Source organism: Chamaea fasciata, unplaced genomic scaffold, assembly GCF_029207755.1.
Source record: "Chamaea fasciata isolate MVZ Bird 193981 ecotype frontalis unplaced genomic scaffold, bChaFas1.0.hap1 SCAF_7, whole genome shotgun sequence".
NCBI lineage: Eukaryota > Metazoa > Chordata > Aves > Passeriformes > Sylviidae > Chamaea > Chamaea fasciata.
Genome location: NW_027094092.1, coordinates 19,041,619 through 19,061,197, shown reverse-complemented (window position 1 = coordinate 19,061,197; position 19,579 = coordinate 19,041,619). Strand labels below are relative to the sequence as shown.

The 19,579-nt window shown below is 39.2% G+C and overlaps 1 protein-coding gene across 5 annotated transcripts in view; it reads right to left on the bottom strand.

Annotated features, from left to right (window-relative positions):
• Nucleotides 1-19,001, bottom strand: part of CD44 (CD44 molecule (IN blood group)) — a 47,668-nt gene extending 28,667 nt beyond the window's left edge. The window contains exons 1-2 of one of the 5 annotated variants that reach the window (XM_066187838.1): nucleotides 18,796-19,001; nucleotides 524-689 (exon numbers count right to left, since the gene is read on the bottom strand). In XM_066187838.1, coding sequence (XP_066043935.1) covers nucleotides 524-689; nucleotides 18,796-18,862 — 233 coding nt within the window. In that variant the 5' untranslated portion in view covers nucleotides 18,863-19,001. The remainder of the gene's footprint in view (nucleotides 1-523; nucleotides 690-18,795) is intronic. The other 4 variants (XM_066187839.1, XM_066187841.1, XM_066187842.1 and 1 more) reach the window with 4 other exon arrangements.
• Between the last annotated feature and the right edge of the window lie 578 nt (nucleotides 19,002-19,579).

Sequence of the window (19,579 nt, the reverse complement as noted above, 5' to 3'; positions counted from 1 at the left end):
TTTGGGATTTTTGATAACTATTGTAGCTGTCATCTGAAACATCTCCATTCACAGTTACAAGAACACACTAATACTGTGACCATTTTGTCACTGGGATATTGAGTTTATCCCTCACAGTACCACCTGCTGCTTTTTACTGTTCCTTGGCAAGACCAAATTCCATACGCTCCATCCTCAGCCTCTGACCTCACACTGGGTCCTTACTTTTCACATACTTATCTCACCAGTTGTTCAGAGACACACTAGGATCTGAACATCTTCCTAATTAGCTTATTATACAGTCAATCTTTTTTTACCTTTAGATTTTATTTGTGAGAGGTTATGATTCTTTTTTAAAGATAAATGATAAAAGCTACGTGCATCAAGGACTTACTTATTACTGGACTCGGAGCAAACATACACATGCACAAAAATGTTTTGTTCATTATAGAATATAACTTATTGAACTAATCTTAACATCTACAGTAAGTCAAATGCAGTTATTACACTAGTGGTGTCATTATGTTCTCCAGAATTTCTTTACCTGCAAGTTTCAAATCCAAGCTCATGAGCTTTCTTCAGCTGCTCTAGTGTTGCCAAGGTACTGTTGAGTGCTCTGCAGAGTTCAATTGCTTCAGATCGTGTGAGACTGTAGCGACCATCTTTTTCAACATGAAAAACTCCTCCATATCTGCAACTTACATTGAATTCTGTTATCAAAGAAAAAGAAAAATAAAAAAAAAAGTTAAAAATTTAGATCTAATGCTTCACTGAAGACCTGGAAATTATTTATTTTCAAGTATAATGCTTTCAAAGCAAACAAGCAACAAATAACAGCTACCAATTTATTCAGAAAAAGCAGTGCCACTTTCAGTCACCTTTTTCATACTTCCCCTCTTTGGGCTGAGGCATAAGCCAGATCTCCAGCCTTCCCAAAACTAGCAATATAACATGTTTTTGTGAGGTGTCTAGGACTTTTAACATACCATTAACAGTAATGTGCAGAAGAAACGGTTAATAATAATAACAATATCAATACAAATAAGAATAATCATGTACATAGAGTGAAATGGCAAAACAACAGGACACCTCAAAGCAATGTGAATTAATTTGCTTCTGCCCCACATTTCCCTCAAGAGAAAAAAAGCAGTTGCAACTCCTGACTAGAATGACAACTGCAAAGCACACTTCATAGGAGTAGCTATTATTTCCAGTGCAAAGATGAGGATGAATCATTTTTATCTTAATTTTAATGGAAGTTCCACGTGCAAGAAAGGGAAAAATAGACCTGTCCTTTCCAATATTAAAAGGGTGTGTCCTTACTGTCTATTTGAAAAGAAAGATGACATATAAAAACTGTATTTCTAAAACACACAAAATGCAATTCATGCACATTTGCATTGACACATGATAAATAATGAGCAACTTTCCTAAGGTAATTTTTGCTTGACAGCCTATTTTGTTCTATAGCATAGATGAGAAAGCAAATGATAGTAACCAAGGCATCCAGCCTTTCTTTAATTACTTTCATCCATTCATAAATTGATATTATTCTATGTACAGGGTATCTACTCAATGTAAACCACAAGGAACTTTCCTTTCCATAGCTCAGAGGAAACACGCAAGGAGATAAAACACCCAATTAGATGTAGACTGGGTGATGCATGAGAGGACAATCACAGCATAGGCAGGAGTCCAATAGTATTGATGCCTGCTTGCCCAAAGGAGCTCAAAAGCTGTGCATCCAGTCTTGAATATTTGTACCACAGGCAACAGAATTAATAATTTTTTGTTACTTGGATAGCCTTTCTACAAAAAGAACGGAAAAAATACCTCTTCTCCAACCATTCCCCCTTCTCCAGTATATTGGCTGACAAAAACATTTAATTTAGACAAAATCAATTTGTATTTCAGAGTTGTTTAACAGTCTTGCTGATTACAGTTCTTAGTATTTTTTGATATTTTTATCATCACATGTCATAAAAAAACACATTGCCCTTCTGCCACTCCTTGACTACTGCTATGGGATGGAGCTGCTCTCACATCTGCCATGCAAGTGACTTCTACTTTGGTTCCAAATATTTTATATTCAAATCCTGACATTGCCTCGGAAGTTGTCAGTAGCTGTATTAAGCATAAATGACCTAGACAAGAAAAAGGTTTCTCTTTAGTTTTCCCTTCTTGATTCTCTCTTCCTAAAACATATTCTGTGAGGCCCAAGATTTAATGTTAAATATGGGGATCAGATCATGAAGTTGCATTTGATTACTTTAAAGTAACAAGCTCAGTGATTTTGGAGACAAATTTTCTTGGACCATCAACATCTTTTCTGACAATTTTAGGGTAATTTCTAAAAAGTTTTCGCTGTGAAAGAAGTACCACATACACTTGCTTGGATTCCACTTGATTGCAGTTAATCCTAGATTCACTGAATTATAAAGTGAAGTTCACTTTTGTTTAGAGTGAGTTGGTTTAGCTGTCATCAAACCTCAGCCCATTCCTGGTTTTAAACACTACAATTTATGCTCCATTACCACTCTGAGATTCAGTCATAGTCAGAATTCCACTTAGAGAGACAATTACTTAGACTTCTGCTGTTTAAAAAATGTAGGCTTATTTACACAAAAAGGCTTAGTGGAACTACATGTGGGCTACATGCCTACACACGTGTACATTTTCCATGGAAATGCTCAGCCTGAGTAGACCCTGCACACCAGGACACTGCTGGGAGGTACCAGGCTTACTGCACGTGTGCTGCCTAACTGCACTGCGCTGCACACACGCACAGGAAGCCTTGCTTGTGCAGCCTGAGAGATCACGTGGGTGTCCAGGAAACCCCAGGCAAAGAATGTGGCAATCCAGTTCTCCAAACCGGGTTTGAGGCCACACAATTCATTGGCACTGTGCCCTAAAATAATGCTGAGACAGCACCTTTGATTTCACTTTGATGATATCTTATATGCCTACTATTCCAAAAGTACCACTGCCGTAGCAGAGACACTCTGTTCATGCAGAGCTGAGTACAGAAAAAGGACCAAAACAGTGCCCAAAACTCACGTGGTACTTCACAGTCCAAGCAAATTGCGTAAATTCAGCATCTACTCTTTGAAGGCAGTAATTACCACATTTTAAAAATGACAAAATACAAACCCAGAGCTGTCAGGGAACACAGCATTTTTACTGCATAGTCTCAGATTTCAAAGTTCACACAATGGAGAACCTTAACAGAATTAACAAAAAAAAAAAATCTGATCACACCAATAAATACCATAAAAAAAAAAAAGATGGGATCTAAAGTGAATTAACACCTTAGATTTTTTTCCCATGCTGAGGCTTATCATTTTGAATTAACGAAGAAACATGACTGTCAAATTCAAATCAAAACATATTTCACCTTTTCCTACATGGCAGAAGGGTTAGATCCATTAATTTTATGTTGATGTTACTTAGTTGGCTTTAACAGTTATGCAAAAGATGGAATTTTATTGCGTTCCAAGAGCCAAGACAATGTAAAACTCATTCTGCGTGACGAAATATTGCTGATCCTTTGAACATTTTTGAAGCTTCAAAGGGGCTGATTCAGAGTGGACTCACAGTGAAATCACCAACAGCACGCAAACTTTCTCTTCTTCCTCCTCTTAGAGCTGTCTGGCTTTGGGGCCTGACAGGACACAATCTTTCCTTTCTTCCTTCATCCATATGATTTGCTACAGCTGTTTAATAATAGCCCTTGAAGAAGGCAAACAATACGAAATATGTCTGAATTGTCATAATGATTAATCTCACCCAGACCATGAAATTGGATGACACAAACCAAAGCCATGGAATGCTCCTTCCGTGCTGAGTTTTATGAGCATGGAAAACATAAACTTCCATATAGGCCATTTCTCCCTGTCTTTGCTGGGATTTCTGGTGCCCTCTCTCAAGCAGCTGCATGCAAACCTTTCTCTGCTATCCTCATTCACATATCTAAACCAGGTTCAATTAATACTTGTCAGCCAAAATCATTAACTTTGGTTCCCCAGACAATTTGCTAGCTAGAGCCCACTGGTGGGGTAGAATCGCCTCACACAGACTAAAGTGCATTGTCCTGTCAGAGAAGTGTGAGTTACACCCTGATAATTAATAGGAGAGGCTTGTTAGAAACTGTCACTGTAAGAAACCAGGTGCGATTTCCATTTCCACCCTGATTCTGCAACCCTTATGTATAATGAGTAACACTGACTCACGCTCACTCGTCCCACTGGAATTGATTTTCCATGAAGATTTTTGGTATACTGTATGGATGTCTCATGAACTACTCCCTGCTTTTCATTGTTTTTGAGACACCACCCGGGGGTTTCATTCTCAAGGTGGACATAGTCTTGTATTTGAGGAAAAAAAAAAAAAGCAAAGCAGTTCTTTTAGCAACTGCAGAGACACATCAAAGCAAACGAAGAGGAAGATTTTCGAACACCCCACCCACTTGAACAAAAGTGTGTGTAAGACTTGTACGTGTTAACAGACTTCTCGGTAAAACCGCACGCTGAATTGCATGGCAACCAGGAAATGTTAGGGGGATGTTTTCGTGGGGATTTTCCTTTTCAGTTTGCGGTTCTAGATGATTGATAGATCACCAGGATGTGCTAAACTGGGGCTGACAACAGGGACAGAACTAGAGGTTCGATGGTGCGTATAGTTTGCATTCTCTTTGTTTCAATAGAATATAGGATTTACATTTACTGTAAGAACTTGGTTCTGAATTATTAAACTGATTTCTAGCTCTAGGCAGATATACATGGGTAGATGTTTCCTTATAATCACAGATTACTGAATCTTGTACTGACATTTCTGAACAGGAACAACCATCAGTTTAGCACTGATACCTACATTTTAAATATTATTACCTGCTTTAAACGCATGCTAGTAATGAAGTAGGAAAAAGCAACATACTGGAAACAGATTAAAATACATTTAAAAGAAAATCCTAGTAATTACGATTCCTCTTCAGGCAAATCCATTAATTGGGCATGAGTCCTAAAATTTGAGGAGGCCTGGATGATCCAGATCTTGTCTCGCAGTTCAGACCTATCTCTAGTTATGCTGGTTTTTAATTGCTTCACATGAAAACTACTTCATGCCTAAATAAGAGGGCATATTTTATTTCTGACTTGAGGAAATGGCCTCGGAATACAAAATACCATATGGGATGGATTCATGAAACATTTCAGGATCCAAAACATTTTGTCAACGTGTATATTAAGTTAGTCTGATTACTGCCATTTTGACATCTGCGAGAACTTAAATGTACAAAAAAATATCATTCAGTGATTACCTAATACACTACAACACACATGGGCCTGGAAGGCATTACTTGCTGAGTATTCCACCTTTTTTTTGGAGTCTATTAGTAAAAAACCTCACTCAAGCAACTCGCAGTCCAGGCAACTATAACAGGATACAGAGGCCTTTACCTTTGTGTCAGTAGTTGGACCAAAGCCCAAGTCAGTGATGAAAACCACTGGATAGCTGTTTGCTAGGTTATGTAGAATGATTCATTAATCCCAGCCACAGTCACTAATAGACACGTGTCGACATCATTAAAACACACCTATACTTGAATCCCTCGGGGCTTGATGAGGAAAGGAGAACTGTTCTGGGAAAGTAGGACTCAAAACTGGGATGACTACACGCTGATCAAAATTCAGAAGTCAAATTTGCAAGATCCACGTGAATGAAGCAAGCAGTCCTTTACCATCCCAACAAAAAAGCAACAAAGATCAAGCCACATTTACCATCATTAAGTGTGGCTGGTTTTGTGTTCTTCCAGTTATGATATTCTTGCTCTGCTAAACAACATTCTCTAAAATAAGTAGAGAAACAAATCTAGAAATAGACTACCTGCACCATAAGCAACGCTTTTCCAAATAGTGACAGTGAAAATAAGTCTTCACAGATTCTTGGGAAATGTCTGATGAAATACTTTCCTTGGAGTATTGCCAAGTTGTGAAACCTACAATGATTTATAGGAAATACATTTCCAGATTTAGTGGCAATAAACAGTAGTTTTGGTTTTCAAAGTATCCCTTGTGGATACTTAAATAAAGCAAAATAAGGGGTTTGGTTTTCAATTTGAAACTAATTTTAATTCTGAAATTAATTCATTTGCACAAAATAAAATAAAATCACTTAATAAAGTTAGGTTCCAATGTTTACATGCAATACATGTAGGTGGTTTAAGGAAATCAGGCAAAAGTTTGTCTCAGGGATTTTTTAAAATGTCATACTTTCATTTCAGTTTGGCACAGAAATATGTTCTAAGCCTTGAAAATTTTAATGGGAGAGAAATACCCTAACATAATTATATCCCTAATAGATAGCTGATATTCAGGGAGGGAAAAATTCTCTGCACACCTGGCTTTTTAAAGACAGCAATGTCCAGGAAAACACTTTAAAAGGGATTTACCTGCATGTTTGCAAGGAGTTCCTGCTATAAATAGAGACAACGTATTCTTAGTAGTTGGGTGTGGTGACAAGAAAATGAAGATGACTCTCCATAGATCCAAAGGTATAAAGTCAAAACTTTCTTTGAAGTTGTGCCTAAGCTATTCCTACTACCCAGTTATATTTGGGTACCTAGTAATTCAGTCTGAAAAAAGCAAAAAAGAGTGCAGCTTTCTCACTTTCCTGTGTGCTGCTCACTGCATGAAAAGTCATGAGACAGCCATGCTAATCTTGAGGTCCAAGGCTGATGTGGATCTGTGCAGTAAAAGAGAAATGAGGCTGGAGGTATGCACAGAGGCCAGAGCGGGATACAGTGCTGTGGGAGGCTCTCGTTTCTCCAAAAAAAATTAGCAAATATTTCTTGCATTTCTGTCTTACTCCTGGGAGTGGACGCTGGAAATGGGATGTGGGACAAAGCCCAAGCTGCTGACTTTCCTCTAGGTTTTTGTTCCTAATGAATCTGCCTACTGATCATCTAAGTCATTGTCTCTTCATCTGTTTACTGATGGACAAAAATCTCCAGTTTCTTAACTGACAGCTCTCCTGGCTACTGCTTTAAAACAATGGGTGTGGGGGTAGTGCTATTAATGAATCAAGCATTCACAGAGCCACTCAAAATGCAAGTAAGTACAAGAAATATGCTTCAGTCCTCAGCAGTTGCTGAAGGGAGAAAAGAATCTGCTAATGCATCTTCCAATCATACTTTATCTGCATGGCAACTGTTGCTCTGGTAAACATCCTGAGTGAGCCTATACTGTGTCATCACTTATGATAAACCTTCTTGCTGCTGACATTAATATTAGTCTTTCTGTAATAGTCTCACCCAATAGGGAGCTGAAAGTTTTCAGACTCTAGTAGAATGTGGTACAGCTGCGTAGCACCTCGGGGGAAAAATTACAGGCAGTGATATCATAGTCTGCAATTAGTTATCTGATATGCCCCCCTCAAAATGATGAAAACGTAATCATCATTGCCGATACGAGGAGAGCTCCAGGCTGTACAGTGAGTAGTCTAACCCCAAAGGCTGAGTAACAAGGGCTGTGAGGAGAATCAGTTGGGATCAGTTCCATGCAATCCAGGTGAAGAAACACATGAAACAAAGGTGGAGAATAATAGCTGGAGTCTGATTTTCACTGTTTGACCAATTTAGCTATCTGGGATAAAAGCATTTGACACACAGAGTGGCTCAGCAGACAGATTCCCAGCCTGGAGCCCAAGGGGCCTTATTCCTACTCACTGCTCTGTCACTTATCCAATCAAAGAAAGGAACCTCAGGAACCTTTTCAAAAGCTCTGCCAGTTAAAACAAAGATAACATAACTCTGGTAGACATACTGAAAAAAGGAAGGCTGCTCACAATGTGCCTCTCAATGATCTGTAAAAGTCAAAGGGAAAGTTCTTACGCAACCTTCTGCTGATGGAAGAGAATATTGTCACATGCACTACTCCCTTTGTTTTTCCCCTAATACAAGAATGACAGGGGTCCCATAGCCTGTAATCTAGATTGCCTAGGCCAGCAGGCAACTTCTCTTGGAAATATTTGGTGGCAAAATATTTCCATTTTCTGGACTCTTTGTGACTCTATCCACCCATATATAAGGGTTTGAAGAATCTTGAGATTTATACTGAAAATGCTGACTAGCAAGTAACTTTCCTAAGATGTATGCAGGTTATTTATACACTAAGCTACAAGAGCAGTCAAATTACTTTAATAATTCTTACAAGTCTTAGTTATGAATCTTTTCAAACTGGTTTAATAAAAAGGCATGTTTAATAACTAGAGTTTGCAAAAAACATTAGTATGAACACAATGCTGTTGCTATCACAAATATGCTGGGAATAGTGATATTTCTCCTATTAAAAAAAATAAATTTAACAATTCATAAAAGGCAGTGAAGATTCCCCGTGCTTAAGGGAAGAATGGGAAAGAAGCACTGGTACTTTGGCCTTGATATTCTGTGATTTCAAATCCTACATTAAATCCTACACATATTCAGGCAGCAGAGATACATAAAGGCAACGCACTATTGCTTGCATGTAAATATACTCAAATAGTGAAGCATCATTGCTTCCCAAAAGTGCTGGAATCATTGTGAATATAGTGATTTTGCTGCAATGCTCATTGATTCCAGTAATTTTTAAATGAGATATAGCTGGATTTTACAAAAAGATCTAGAGCTAAATCCACATTTGAATCAGAAATTATATAGTGGCAGACCTCAGTTCAGCTATAGAGACTTTTATGATACTGGATTCATCTTGAGCAAGAGTCAATTCAAATATCAGTTTGGGAATATGCTATCTTAATAAATACAAAATTTGAGACAGTTACTAACTAATAAAGTACCACAATATTTTTTCCCCCACCAAGGATATTACTTGAAGCAAAATTCATCAAGTAGTTTATGAAGAGCACTAGACAAAGCATCCATCCAGGACATAAGAGTACAGGCCGGAAAAAACTCATTGAGACCAGCCCTGATGAGAAGGATTTGGGATTTTTCATGGATGAAAAGCTGGATATGAGCCACCTGTGTGTGCTCACAGCCCAGAAAGCCAACAGCATCCTGAGTGGTATCCAAGAGGATGTGGCCAGCAGGGCAAAGAAGTGGATTCTTTCCCTCTACTCTGTGCTCGTAAGACCCCACCTGGAGTGAGGCATCCAGCTCTGGGGTCCCCAACATAAGGACATGGACCTGTTGAAGCAAGTCCAGATGAGGGCCATGAAAATGACTGGAGGGCTGGAGCACATCTCCTACAAAGAGAGGCGGGGAGAGCTGGGATTCTTCAACCTTCAACCCAGAGAAGAGAAGGCACTGAGGAGGCCTCACTGCAGCCTTAAAAAACCCTACCGGTTTTGGGTTTTTTTTCAAAGAGAGAGAGTTTTTTACACAGGCTGATGGTGATAGGACAAGAGGAACAGTTTTGAACAAAAAGAGAAAAGATTTAGATTTGATGTCAGGAACAAGTTCCCTACTGTGAGGGGTGGGAGGCACTGGGACAGGTTGCCCAGAGAAGCTCCACCCCTAGGAGCATTCAAGACCAGGTTAGATGGAGCCCTGAGGAACCTCGTTTAGGGGGTGGCATCTCTGCCCATAGCAGGGAGTTGGAATGAGGTAGTGTTTAAAGTCCCTTCAAACCCAAGTCATACTGTGATTATGTGATGTCTTAGAAACAGCACAAGTAGCTGATGCAGTGAGAAACCACTTTTCCAGGTGATTTACTATTTAACATTGTGCATAGATCCTTTTGTCTTCCTTGAACAGCCTAAAAACATGTCTTAGACACACCTTGCTATAACAAACTGTTAATTCACCTGACTCATAAAACTACTTTCTCTGGAAGGGTGGGAGATATTGGACTACTTCCCAATATAGAAATCAATCCAAGATACCAAAACCAGTAAGTTAAAAAGCAAAAGATAGGTTTCTGTTAGTCATGTTGCCATGACTATCACTGTAGGTATACTTGTGGATATATTCCAACAGGGGTGGAAAAAAGGTGTCAATACATTGCCTTGCAATTGCCGTGAGTCAACAGTAATGTGATTGTGACTGTGTTGATAAAATGGCATGACATGAGCACTATGAGTAATAAAGCCAGACAGAAGACTGATACTGTTAAGAAATTCAGCGTAGGTCTACGAAAAGTTAGTTGTAGGGATGTTTGAAAAATTAGGCAAACATTTACTCTTACTCATAAGGAGTATTTTCTCACACATATTACTTGGCTGAAGGAAGGATTGCACAGCCAGACTCAGTGATGGATTGCCAAACAGTAACTGAAGAGAGCTTCCTGTTTTTACGGTAACAGTTTACAGAGAATGCTCTGGTCCTCTGTGCTCTTGTTCACTTCCCATCCAGTAGAATAATATTTGCACAAGAACATTTTTCTTACAATTAATCATAATGCTCCTTTCATTTAAAATAGCCCTGTATGTGAAATCATACCTGCTTTCTGAAACTGAAGCAAAATAGGCACTAATCCTGTTGGTGAGACAAAGGGCTGGGAGTTTGGAGAAGAATTCACAGCCGCATCGCTGTCTCGTTGTTGTCCTACCTGTGAGGTGGGGATAAAAAACTGGGCCTCCCATGGGCTACAAAAATCACAAATCATTATTTTCTTCTGGCAGCATGTTTGTCAGTTCATTTTTTTCTCACTAGTTGGGAATATTCCTTCTCTGTTAAATACTACTATGTCTAGACTTCAAATTTTTAGTTCTAGGGTAATTTAAATACATTCAGCCTGACTCCAGCTCTGCTGAAGGTGTTGATGAAATCCATGAGATAAGGTAACTCCCTCTTGACCAAATGTAGTAATACTTAAGTGAACTCTGTGCAATGCAAGGGGGAGAAAAAAAAAAAAAAACAAAAATAAAAACAAAACAGAACAAAATTTCAACAGAGACACCATCTATTTCCAAAGTGATACATTGAGAAAGACTAAGATGTCAAATCTGTTTCAAGAATTAAATTCTTCTACAACAGTCACAAGAATCCAGCAGATGACAAACAGAAGGAATACATCTCAGCACGTGCTGGTGTTGAAATGCTTGAATGTTTAAGGTACTGTAGGATATATTGAGGAGAGATCACTTGTTTTTGCTACTAATGTCCACCTCAAGCTTTGAAGAAGAGGTAGATGTGTATCAAGTAAATGTTATCAATAGATACGTTTTGTAGGTTATTAATGGAGATAAACCTTGCTGGGCCCAAGACTTTCAATGCTGTGGCTATGCTGGGTTTTTTTTCATTAGGTTTGTGATAACACAGAAGCAATTGAAGCAAATATCATTGTTTATATTTTATAAGTAGAGTAGCCTAGTCAAGCAGAGACTTTTTAAATTTCTCCTCATTTGCTCAGCAAAAGAAATTAATTAAAGACTTTATTCATTTGCAAGGGCAAAATTTTGGACAGAAATTCTACTGTTCTGTAAGGGCACTGTTGCAACATCCTACCAGTCTTGCACTGTTCTTTATGTAATATATTGTTTATGCCGCACTAATTTACAAAAAATATGTCTGGTCTCCATTGGAATGTATATAAGCAATAGGAGTTGTTAAGAAGTATAAAAGAAGAAGAAAAACCATCTCCAGCTCCAGAAAGAAACATAAACTACTTGTTATATGTACTACCTGAATTAAAATAAACTCCCATCAAAACATTATCAAAAAGCAAGTTCAGATTTGATCATTGATTTTAACAATCTCCTACTCATAGGGTAAGTCACCCGGAATACTGAACAACTGGGCTTTTTCTAATCCACATGAACCCACAGAGACAGAAAAAACTGTCTAGCGTACATGCCTAGAGATGCCCTGAAAAATCACCTGAAAAACTCTGCTGATCTTGCTCTTCCATGATGCTCTAAGATTGCCCCTGCTTCACGGTTTTAAAATAACCGTTAATGCTCTGTTAAGTGTGAGCACAAACAATATCACTACTGGATAGTGAGTGAGACTTGACAGGTCAAGAATATGTTGAGAAAATAAAGCAAAGCTACTGTAATCTTTTCCCATTCAAAAAGCAGCCAGGAAATTAAGCCATAAGTATAAAAGGGAAGAAAAAAAAAAGGAATGAATAGAACTGATCTTATTCAGTCACAAGACACAAAATCATCACAGACACTCTTAGAAGAGCTTTGCAATATTTTATACCACAACAGGCAGCAAACAGATGCAGGGTTTTACTGAGGCAAGCCACAAAAGCAGGAAAGAAACTTCTCTCTAGGCAGTCACCATGGGAATGTGTCTCACATGCTCAAAATGTCTGGCAGTTACTACTTTAATACAAGAATTGTCAAAGGGATAAGTGCTTCTCTAAAACCTTAGCTGTGCCTGCTCAGTGATGAACTGGAACCACCAAGTATCTCTTCTCAGTAGGCTATAAAATGATTTGGGTACATTCTGGAAAAGAGGAATTTAAGAGCTCAATATGCAATCTCAAGGAGGACATCTTTATTTTCTGTGCTAGGAGAGATTTTGCATCTCACCAGAAGACAAGGTTACTCTGACTAATGCAATGGAAGAGTGGTATTTTGTTAATACCAATTTTCCAAAGTCACTGGACACTCCAGCCCAACAGCCCTTCCTAGAGCATCAAGCTTTAAGTACAAACACCTCCAAAATCTCAATAAGACAATCCATATTTATCACTAGGAAGTACTGGTTCAAACAGGAGCAAAACTTGACTAATTTAAGACACTATTCTTCAGGTAATTATTAAATACATTTTAAAGTTCTTGAACCTAAAGAAGTGTTAACTCTGACAGTAGGGCAAAAGATGCGAGTTCTCATTTGGCAAACTGCTTCAAACATCCCTAATCATAAAAAGATAAACATGGAATAAGAACTCATTAAGGAAGCTTTACTTTGCATTTACTGTTGTCTAGCAGGAAACAACTGCTACTGAACTGAAAAAAGCTGACAGTCCTCAGTGTGTGTATACAGGTAGCAAACACACAAGTAAACAGCATAAAACTGTCAAAGCAATAAAATTTTATCTGATTTTTACAGAACTGCTATTGGCAAAATTGATTTAAACGAAATACATATTATTTCACTTCCATGTTCCAAGTGCTCCTATATGTCAAATTTATGCATAAACAACATATAGGAACATATATAAATACTAACAAAAGAAGTTTTTTTTCTACATTTGCATACTTGTGTAAATGATGAAAAAGGGAAAGGACATGAAAATAATGAAGGACAGCTAATCAAGCAGGAGGAGGAAAAATAAGGAAGTGAGTGAAAGATGCGTTCAGGCCGCACCCTCAGTGTCTTCATTCTTAATGGATCACGTTTCTTTATAATTGGCAAATACTACTTTCCCTGGAACCTGCCTAGTTAACTATTCCATATTCCTTCTGCAGAAGCTTTATCTAGAGTACCAGGGTGGAGCTGGGAAGACCTGGCTGTCCTTAGCAGTGACATACTGTGTCCCTCCCTCATCTCCTCACTCCGTGATAGGGACACTCCACCTTGTCTCAAAGATGCGAGTTGGCCGATGGCAAAGAGTAGGTAAATCACTCCCATCACAACCACCCCTACAGCACGGCTGAACTATTGCATTTACATGCTGCAGGAGGAGCATATTCCAGCCTGTTGAGTCTGTTTTGAGTGGGCATGTGGGCTGGGAGCACTCTCTGCAAACAGCCGCAGCCTCGCTGCCCTGGCATGCATCATCCCAATCCCTGCTGATACGCCTCCCTGTTGGAAAGCTCTGCTCTCTCTGAGAGGCTGCCAGCTTAAGGCCAGTGCTCAACTTTTAGACACCAGTTTGGTCAGCAGCCTGCTTGCTGCCTGTGCACTCGCTCACATCTGCTCACAGGGGTCTGGGTGCCCAGGGAACATCCACTGAGCTTCAGTTAACCTCTTACTTCTGCATGGGAAATCTGCAAGAAACTATTCATTTCAACCACCCACACACACCACACCCTGCTTCTTTACAGACACCTATCCATTAACAAAAATAACAATAAAAAAGCCCCCTAGGGAAATGTACTTCTGAGAACCTGTTTTGCTAACATGCTGTCACTGTGAGACACACATAATTAACAAAAGCTATGCCATGGCAGGTTTCTTTTTGCTATTATACGTTCTGTCAGAGGCAGCATCTTATTTAGGAAAGCAGGTATTTAGTAAAACAGACATTAATTGTGAAGCTGAGGATTGCAGGCTAATGCCCTTTTCCTAGGCAGCTGTCAGTATGTACCCTGGCAATCTCTTTTATAACCCTCTCACACTGCTTTTGGAACAGTATCATTAGCAGAGAGATGGAAGTTCTAACACAGCTGCTGCATGTCTGGCGTTTTTTCTTTCTCTCTCTCTCTCTCTCTCTTTTTTTTTTTTTTTTTTTTTTTTTTTTTTTAAGACACAACACAGTCTCTTAGAGTTTCCAGCTACTAAGCTACATCAATCATCAACAGAAAAGAGAAAAAAAAAAAGTGAAGCAAAGTATTTTTCAAACTCCAAATGTAAGTCGAATTCAGGTCTTCTCTCTGTGATTTTTACTTTAATATAGCATACCCTTCTTGTGCTTTCACGTTTTTAACGGCTAAAACTGTAGATTATTCTTCAACTCAGTTTTTTTTTTTGGTTGGTTGGTTTTTTGTTTAGTTGGGGGTTTTTTTTTGGGGGGGGGGTGTTTTTTTAATGTTTTACAATATGAGAATTGAAGGTTATTGTACCAAAATAGGACGGCTGTGTTATATAAAATTGCCAGTGTTGTCATGTAGAGGAACTGGAAAGTCCCAAAGCCATTGCTTGCAAAAGAAAGTTCAATTATGTTCCTAATTGAAAGCACAGACTCAAAAAATGACTGCAAGTTTCGTTAGGCAGGAAACAGTCATGGAGGTCTGAACTTTAAATTGCTATTAGCTCAACTTTCTGTCTGACTGGAAAGATTCTCCAAGGAAAACCCCTCTTTTTCTCAGTTGCCACTTCACACTACCGCCTGCAAACTCTTTATTCATATGAAGCTGCTCTGCTGTCCCTTGGGCGGGGGCAGCTCTGGCAGCTGCAGCAAAGGAGGGAAATCACAGCCAGCTGCTACTGATATTACTGCCGAGGCACTGCGGGGAGGAAACTGATAAACACACAGCACTGACACAATCCTCTCTGCCACTACTATTAGCAGCACCCATAATGGCCACTGATAATTACAGTGTCTGATAGCTTTGAAATTATTATTACCTCTCTGGGAGAGAGAGATGACTGTCTATTAAGAGATGATGGACTCCTGGAAAATGACCAGCAACTACACCAAGCTGGCTTCCTGCCTACAGTCATAGATAACACACACAGAACGGTCCAAACCACCAGGTTTGTCACTAGAGAAACCCTGACAGGTAAAGGCAAAACACTGTGGATGTGTTCTACTTTCTAGCAAGTTGGAAGTTTCCATTTCTCTATTTTAAGAATTCAGTTTAATGCTGACAAATTAAATCAGCATGCTCCCAGATGCCAGCCGATGCTAAAATATGATGAGTTTTGAACGCCATTAATTGTTCCAGCGCAATGTTGCATCGTTTTCAGCAGGCAAGATTATTGATGGGTCATGTTTGTTCCACAGTTTTCCTCTCTGAGCAGTTAAATTTCACGGATAACTATGTACATTTAGTCTTGGTCCTGGGAAAACCAATTTTAGAGGCAAGTTTTGCAGAACTCCTTCCCTTGTTCTCTCACATAGAACTCTCTTAAAAATAAAAGACCAAACAGTGATATATGAAGGAAGAATTATCATCTTCCATTTTGACTATATTTTCAAACATTTATCCCTTAGTTCTGGAACAAAACTGTGATGCAAGAAGACCAGAGAATAGATGGAGAAGCCTTTTTACAGCATTTGGAATGTCAAAAAAACTTTTAAAGTCTTTGATTTACCCTCTCCTTATAAAGGAACTCTACATTGCTTTTTCTCTGCTTCTCTACAACGTGTTTTACCACCAGTCAACTACACTCAGAACTAATATTATCAAATATTACCACACCTTTTCATCAAGTATTTTAGGAGTTATGAGCTCATGGTTGTCTCTGGTGCTTATCTGTCTATCAGCATGTCGTGATATCTCCGACTGCTGGCACATTCTTGATACAGTCAAACCTCATGCCAGGTTAGGTGATAGATGAATAACTGCAATATTCACACTATCTTCAATTCAGGCCTATAAAATTCATGGGAACTCTTCTGGAAAGAAATACACACCACACATGGATGAGCATTTTGTTTCACCTTGGCTAGAGCTACCAGTGGTTTTAAAAGCATTTACTTAGAAAAGTTCTTCCTCAATTGTATGATGCTATCTGTCCTCATTAAGCCTTTCTCTGACTTCCTATTTTCAAGGTAATGTCTCTTCATTGTGGTGAACACCAGCACCTAAAGAATCTTCAAACATTTCTCTGACAACTGCAAAACAATCCCCTGCTATGGTTTGTTGGCTCTGTGTGTGCGAGTGTTTCCAGCCCAGCTCTATAACCCTTCCACTAAACAAAGATGGAAAGTTCAAGTGAACTCTTAATAAAGTCTAGTTACTTTGTAGCTTTGGAAAACTGCCAAGATACACACTGTAAGGACAGAGCGAAAACAAACTAGCACAAAGAGCTTCTTCAAACTGCTTTGTTTACAAATTTACACGATAGATGTGTAAACCAAGGGGCAGGCAGGTCTCTTCCTCTGTGACCAGCAGCTGCAGGAGCTCTGTGTCAGAGCCTCACCTTGTAATGGGGCTCTGGCAACCTCTCCAGTGCTAACAGCCAAGCTCCTTCCTCCCACAGGCAGACTCATTCTCCCTCCTACCAGTTCATCTTTGTAACTACTACTTCTGTCCCATTTTCTTCCAGTTTGGGGGTCAAAATTCTAGGATTCGCTTTGTGTTAATCAAGGAAAACTTTGAGAAAAATATTTCTACAAATACATAATGCTCACATGAGAAAGTCTCCTCCAAAAACATCATTAACCAAGATGTCAGCATCTATATCCTCTGGGATCCAGACTCCTTAGACAAGTCATGTCAGCACCATGAGTAAGAAACATATCAGTGACAGTACAGTCACAACACCACAGAAATCAGGATGAGTAAGTTTTTCAGTTTTCTCCGTATCTCATTTGTTCCTCTGAAATCACATTACGAATAATTCCAGGTCCTCTTTAATTCCATAAAATTCTGTACTAAAAGAATCAAAATTCCAGTTCAGGAGTTTCCCAACGGCAATAGCCATTAGTCTGTGACACACAGCAAAATCACTGGCTAAAAAAAGAAAACACTAACATCAACTGCTGTTTTGAAATCATTACCGACTACAAAGACATGCTGGAATGTACTGTACACCAACTAAAATATACTGTAGCTATAGTCTAATACCTTACTAAGCCACCACAGAAACTTCCCTGGAGGGCATATGTGATGTCTGACACACTTTTTGTAACTGTGCTGCAGGCTCTATTATGGGGCTTTCTGTCTCACTGTAAAAACACATCACTCCCGGAGTCAGTGCAGACCTGCTCTCTAGGACACTCCAGGCAGCTCACAGAACTAAAATTCAGTCAAGCAGGTATAATATTTATACAGTGCACAGACGTGGACCAAGCCAAGGATTTACACACATCTTAGATCTACCTTATTTGCTTACAGTAGCCCTGTCCTTTCTCTTAAGGCTTTGTCTGTATACCTGATCTTAGCAAGAGCATTTTGGTACAACGGACATGCGATTTTAGAGAAAAAAAGCAATGAGGCTGCTTCAGCTATCACAGAAGCACTAGGAGCTTGTAGCCTCTGACACACCCATTCACAGCCTGGCAGTGCTGCAACCATTACAGAAGTATCCCCTGCTGCTCAGGCAAATGAGACATATATTTACCATACATACACACACACACACACACACACAGAGCCCTTGGGTAACAATGGCCATAAAAAAATGCATTTTGTTAGACTCCTGGAACTGATGAGCACAAAAACAATATAGAAGCACAACTGTCATCCCTAACCACAAAATGCTTCGAGGCAGTGGCAGTCACAGTAAGAGTCTGCTAAAAGTACGTTCAATCCCGTAAAACATGGTTGAGCCTGCACCATGTAAAATTTCAAAAGCTTTTTGTCACTTTAGACATAAAATTTTTATTTTTTTCTCTGTATTAACCTTAGATTTTTAAATACAAATACTTGAAACAGATAACCAAGCTGCAAGAAGGTAAGTGATAAACAACTGAATTTTGTCACTTCTCACCCCCTTTGTTCCAAAAGCTCATCAGTCAGCCCCAAAGAGACCTCAGAAAGTCAGGAACAAGCATGCTTGGCATAAAAGCTCTCCAAATTTCAGCAGAGGTCCCTGCAGTTTTTCTCCTGTTCAGCAAGGCTGTGCCCAAATGCAGTTTGTTTCAGCTGTTGGTTCAGCTCACATAAACTCCAGAATGCAACTATAAACTGGGGGGGGGACTCACCCCTTCCCTCCGCCCCCCTTTTCCCTGCAGTCCGAAGCGGAGCTGGGAGAGCAAACTGCGTTTGTAACAGCAGTCACATTGTCGAGCTGAGCTTAACCAGAGCCATCCCGAATTCCCTAATGGGTCCTGTTCTTAGTTCGGACTTCATTCTTTAATCTTCTGCTAGTTAGTTTTTATTGATCTGGAATTGCCCTTTACAAGCAATACACAGCTTTCTGTGATTGTACAGACCAGCACAACTGAGATTACACTTCTAAAATATCTTTGATAACACTTGAAATAATAAAAGTATATCGATGGAAGAAAGCTGTTAACTATCTAGCAGAAGCTCAGTTGCCGTCTGAAGCATTAACTTAACAATCATAAATGCTTTCATTCATAAAAATCTTACCTGTTTCTGCTAGACAGAGCTTCAGCAAACATAATCCAAAAGTTGCCCATAAGAAGAACTTGGCCATTGTTTTCTTGGAACTGTTTTGCAAAATCCAAAGATCCTTGCAAGCTGCAGAAAGAAGAAAAGCCCCGACGCTTGTTAAGCCTGCAGTCAATGAGTCTGAAGTTTGCTGCACTTTTTATTCTGATTCAAAGGAACTGAAGTAATGACATAACTGGGAGGGGGAAGCTCCATCAAAAGTCACACCCATATTGCAACAAAAGTTACCGAGCAGCAGAAGAAGGGGGAGTGGAAGGAGAGCTGGTACTGACTAAGCAAGCACTTGAGTTTTAAAGAGCCACTGAACCTTCTCTTCTTACACAAGTCTAGTCAAAAGTTGTACTTAGTGTGCTTGTAGGAAAATTTGTGTAATCTCTCCTGAGTTACCTCAGAAATGCACTGTTTGTTATAAGCTTTTCCTCCTGCATTTTAAAATCTCTTCATTATTGTAAACCAAGTGAACATAAAAGCACTAACGTTTCTGAACCCTGGTAAAGAATCTCTAACAGCCTGGATATTTCCCAAAAATATTTTGCTTATTTATTCCTATCTCACCATTTTCTCTTTTTGTGGTTCATTTAAGAGCTAGTAAAATGCCTGCTCTGCAGTGAAGCTTTCTGCAATGTTTCTGTTAACTGCTGGAGGATAACATCATGCAGAAGGTAAGTTGAGGCAATTCAATTTCCCACAGCCTGTTTTACCCTTGATGTCCCTGCGCAGGCTGCTCCAACCAGAATAATGA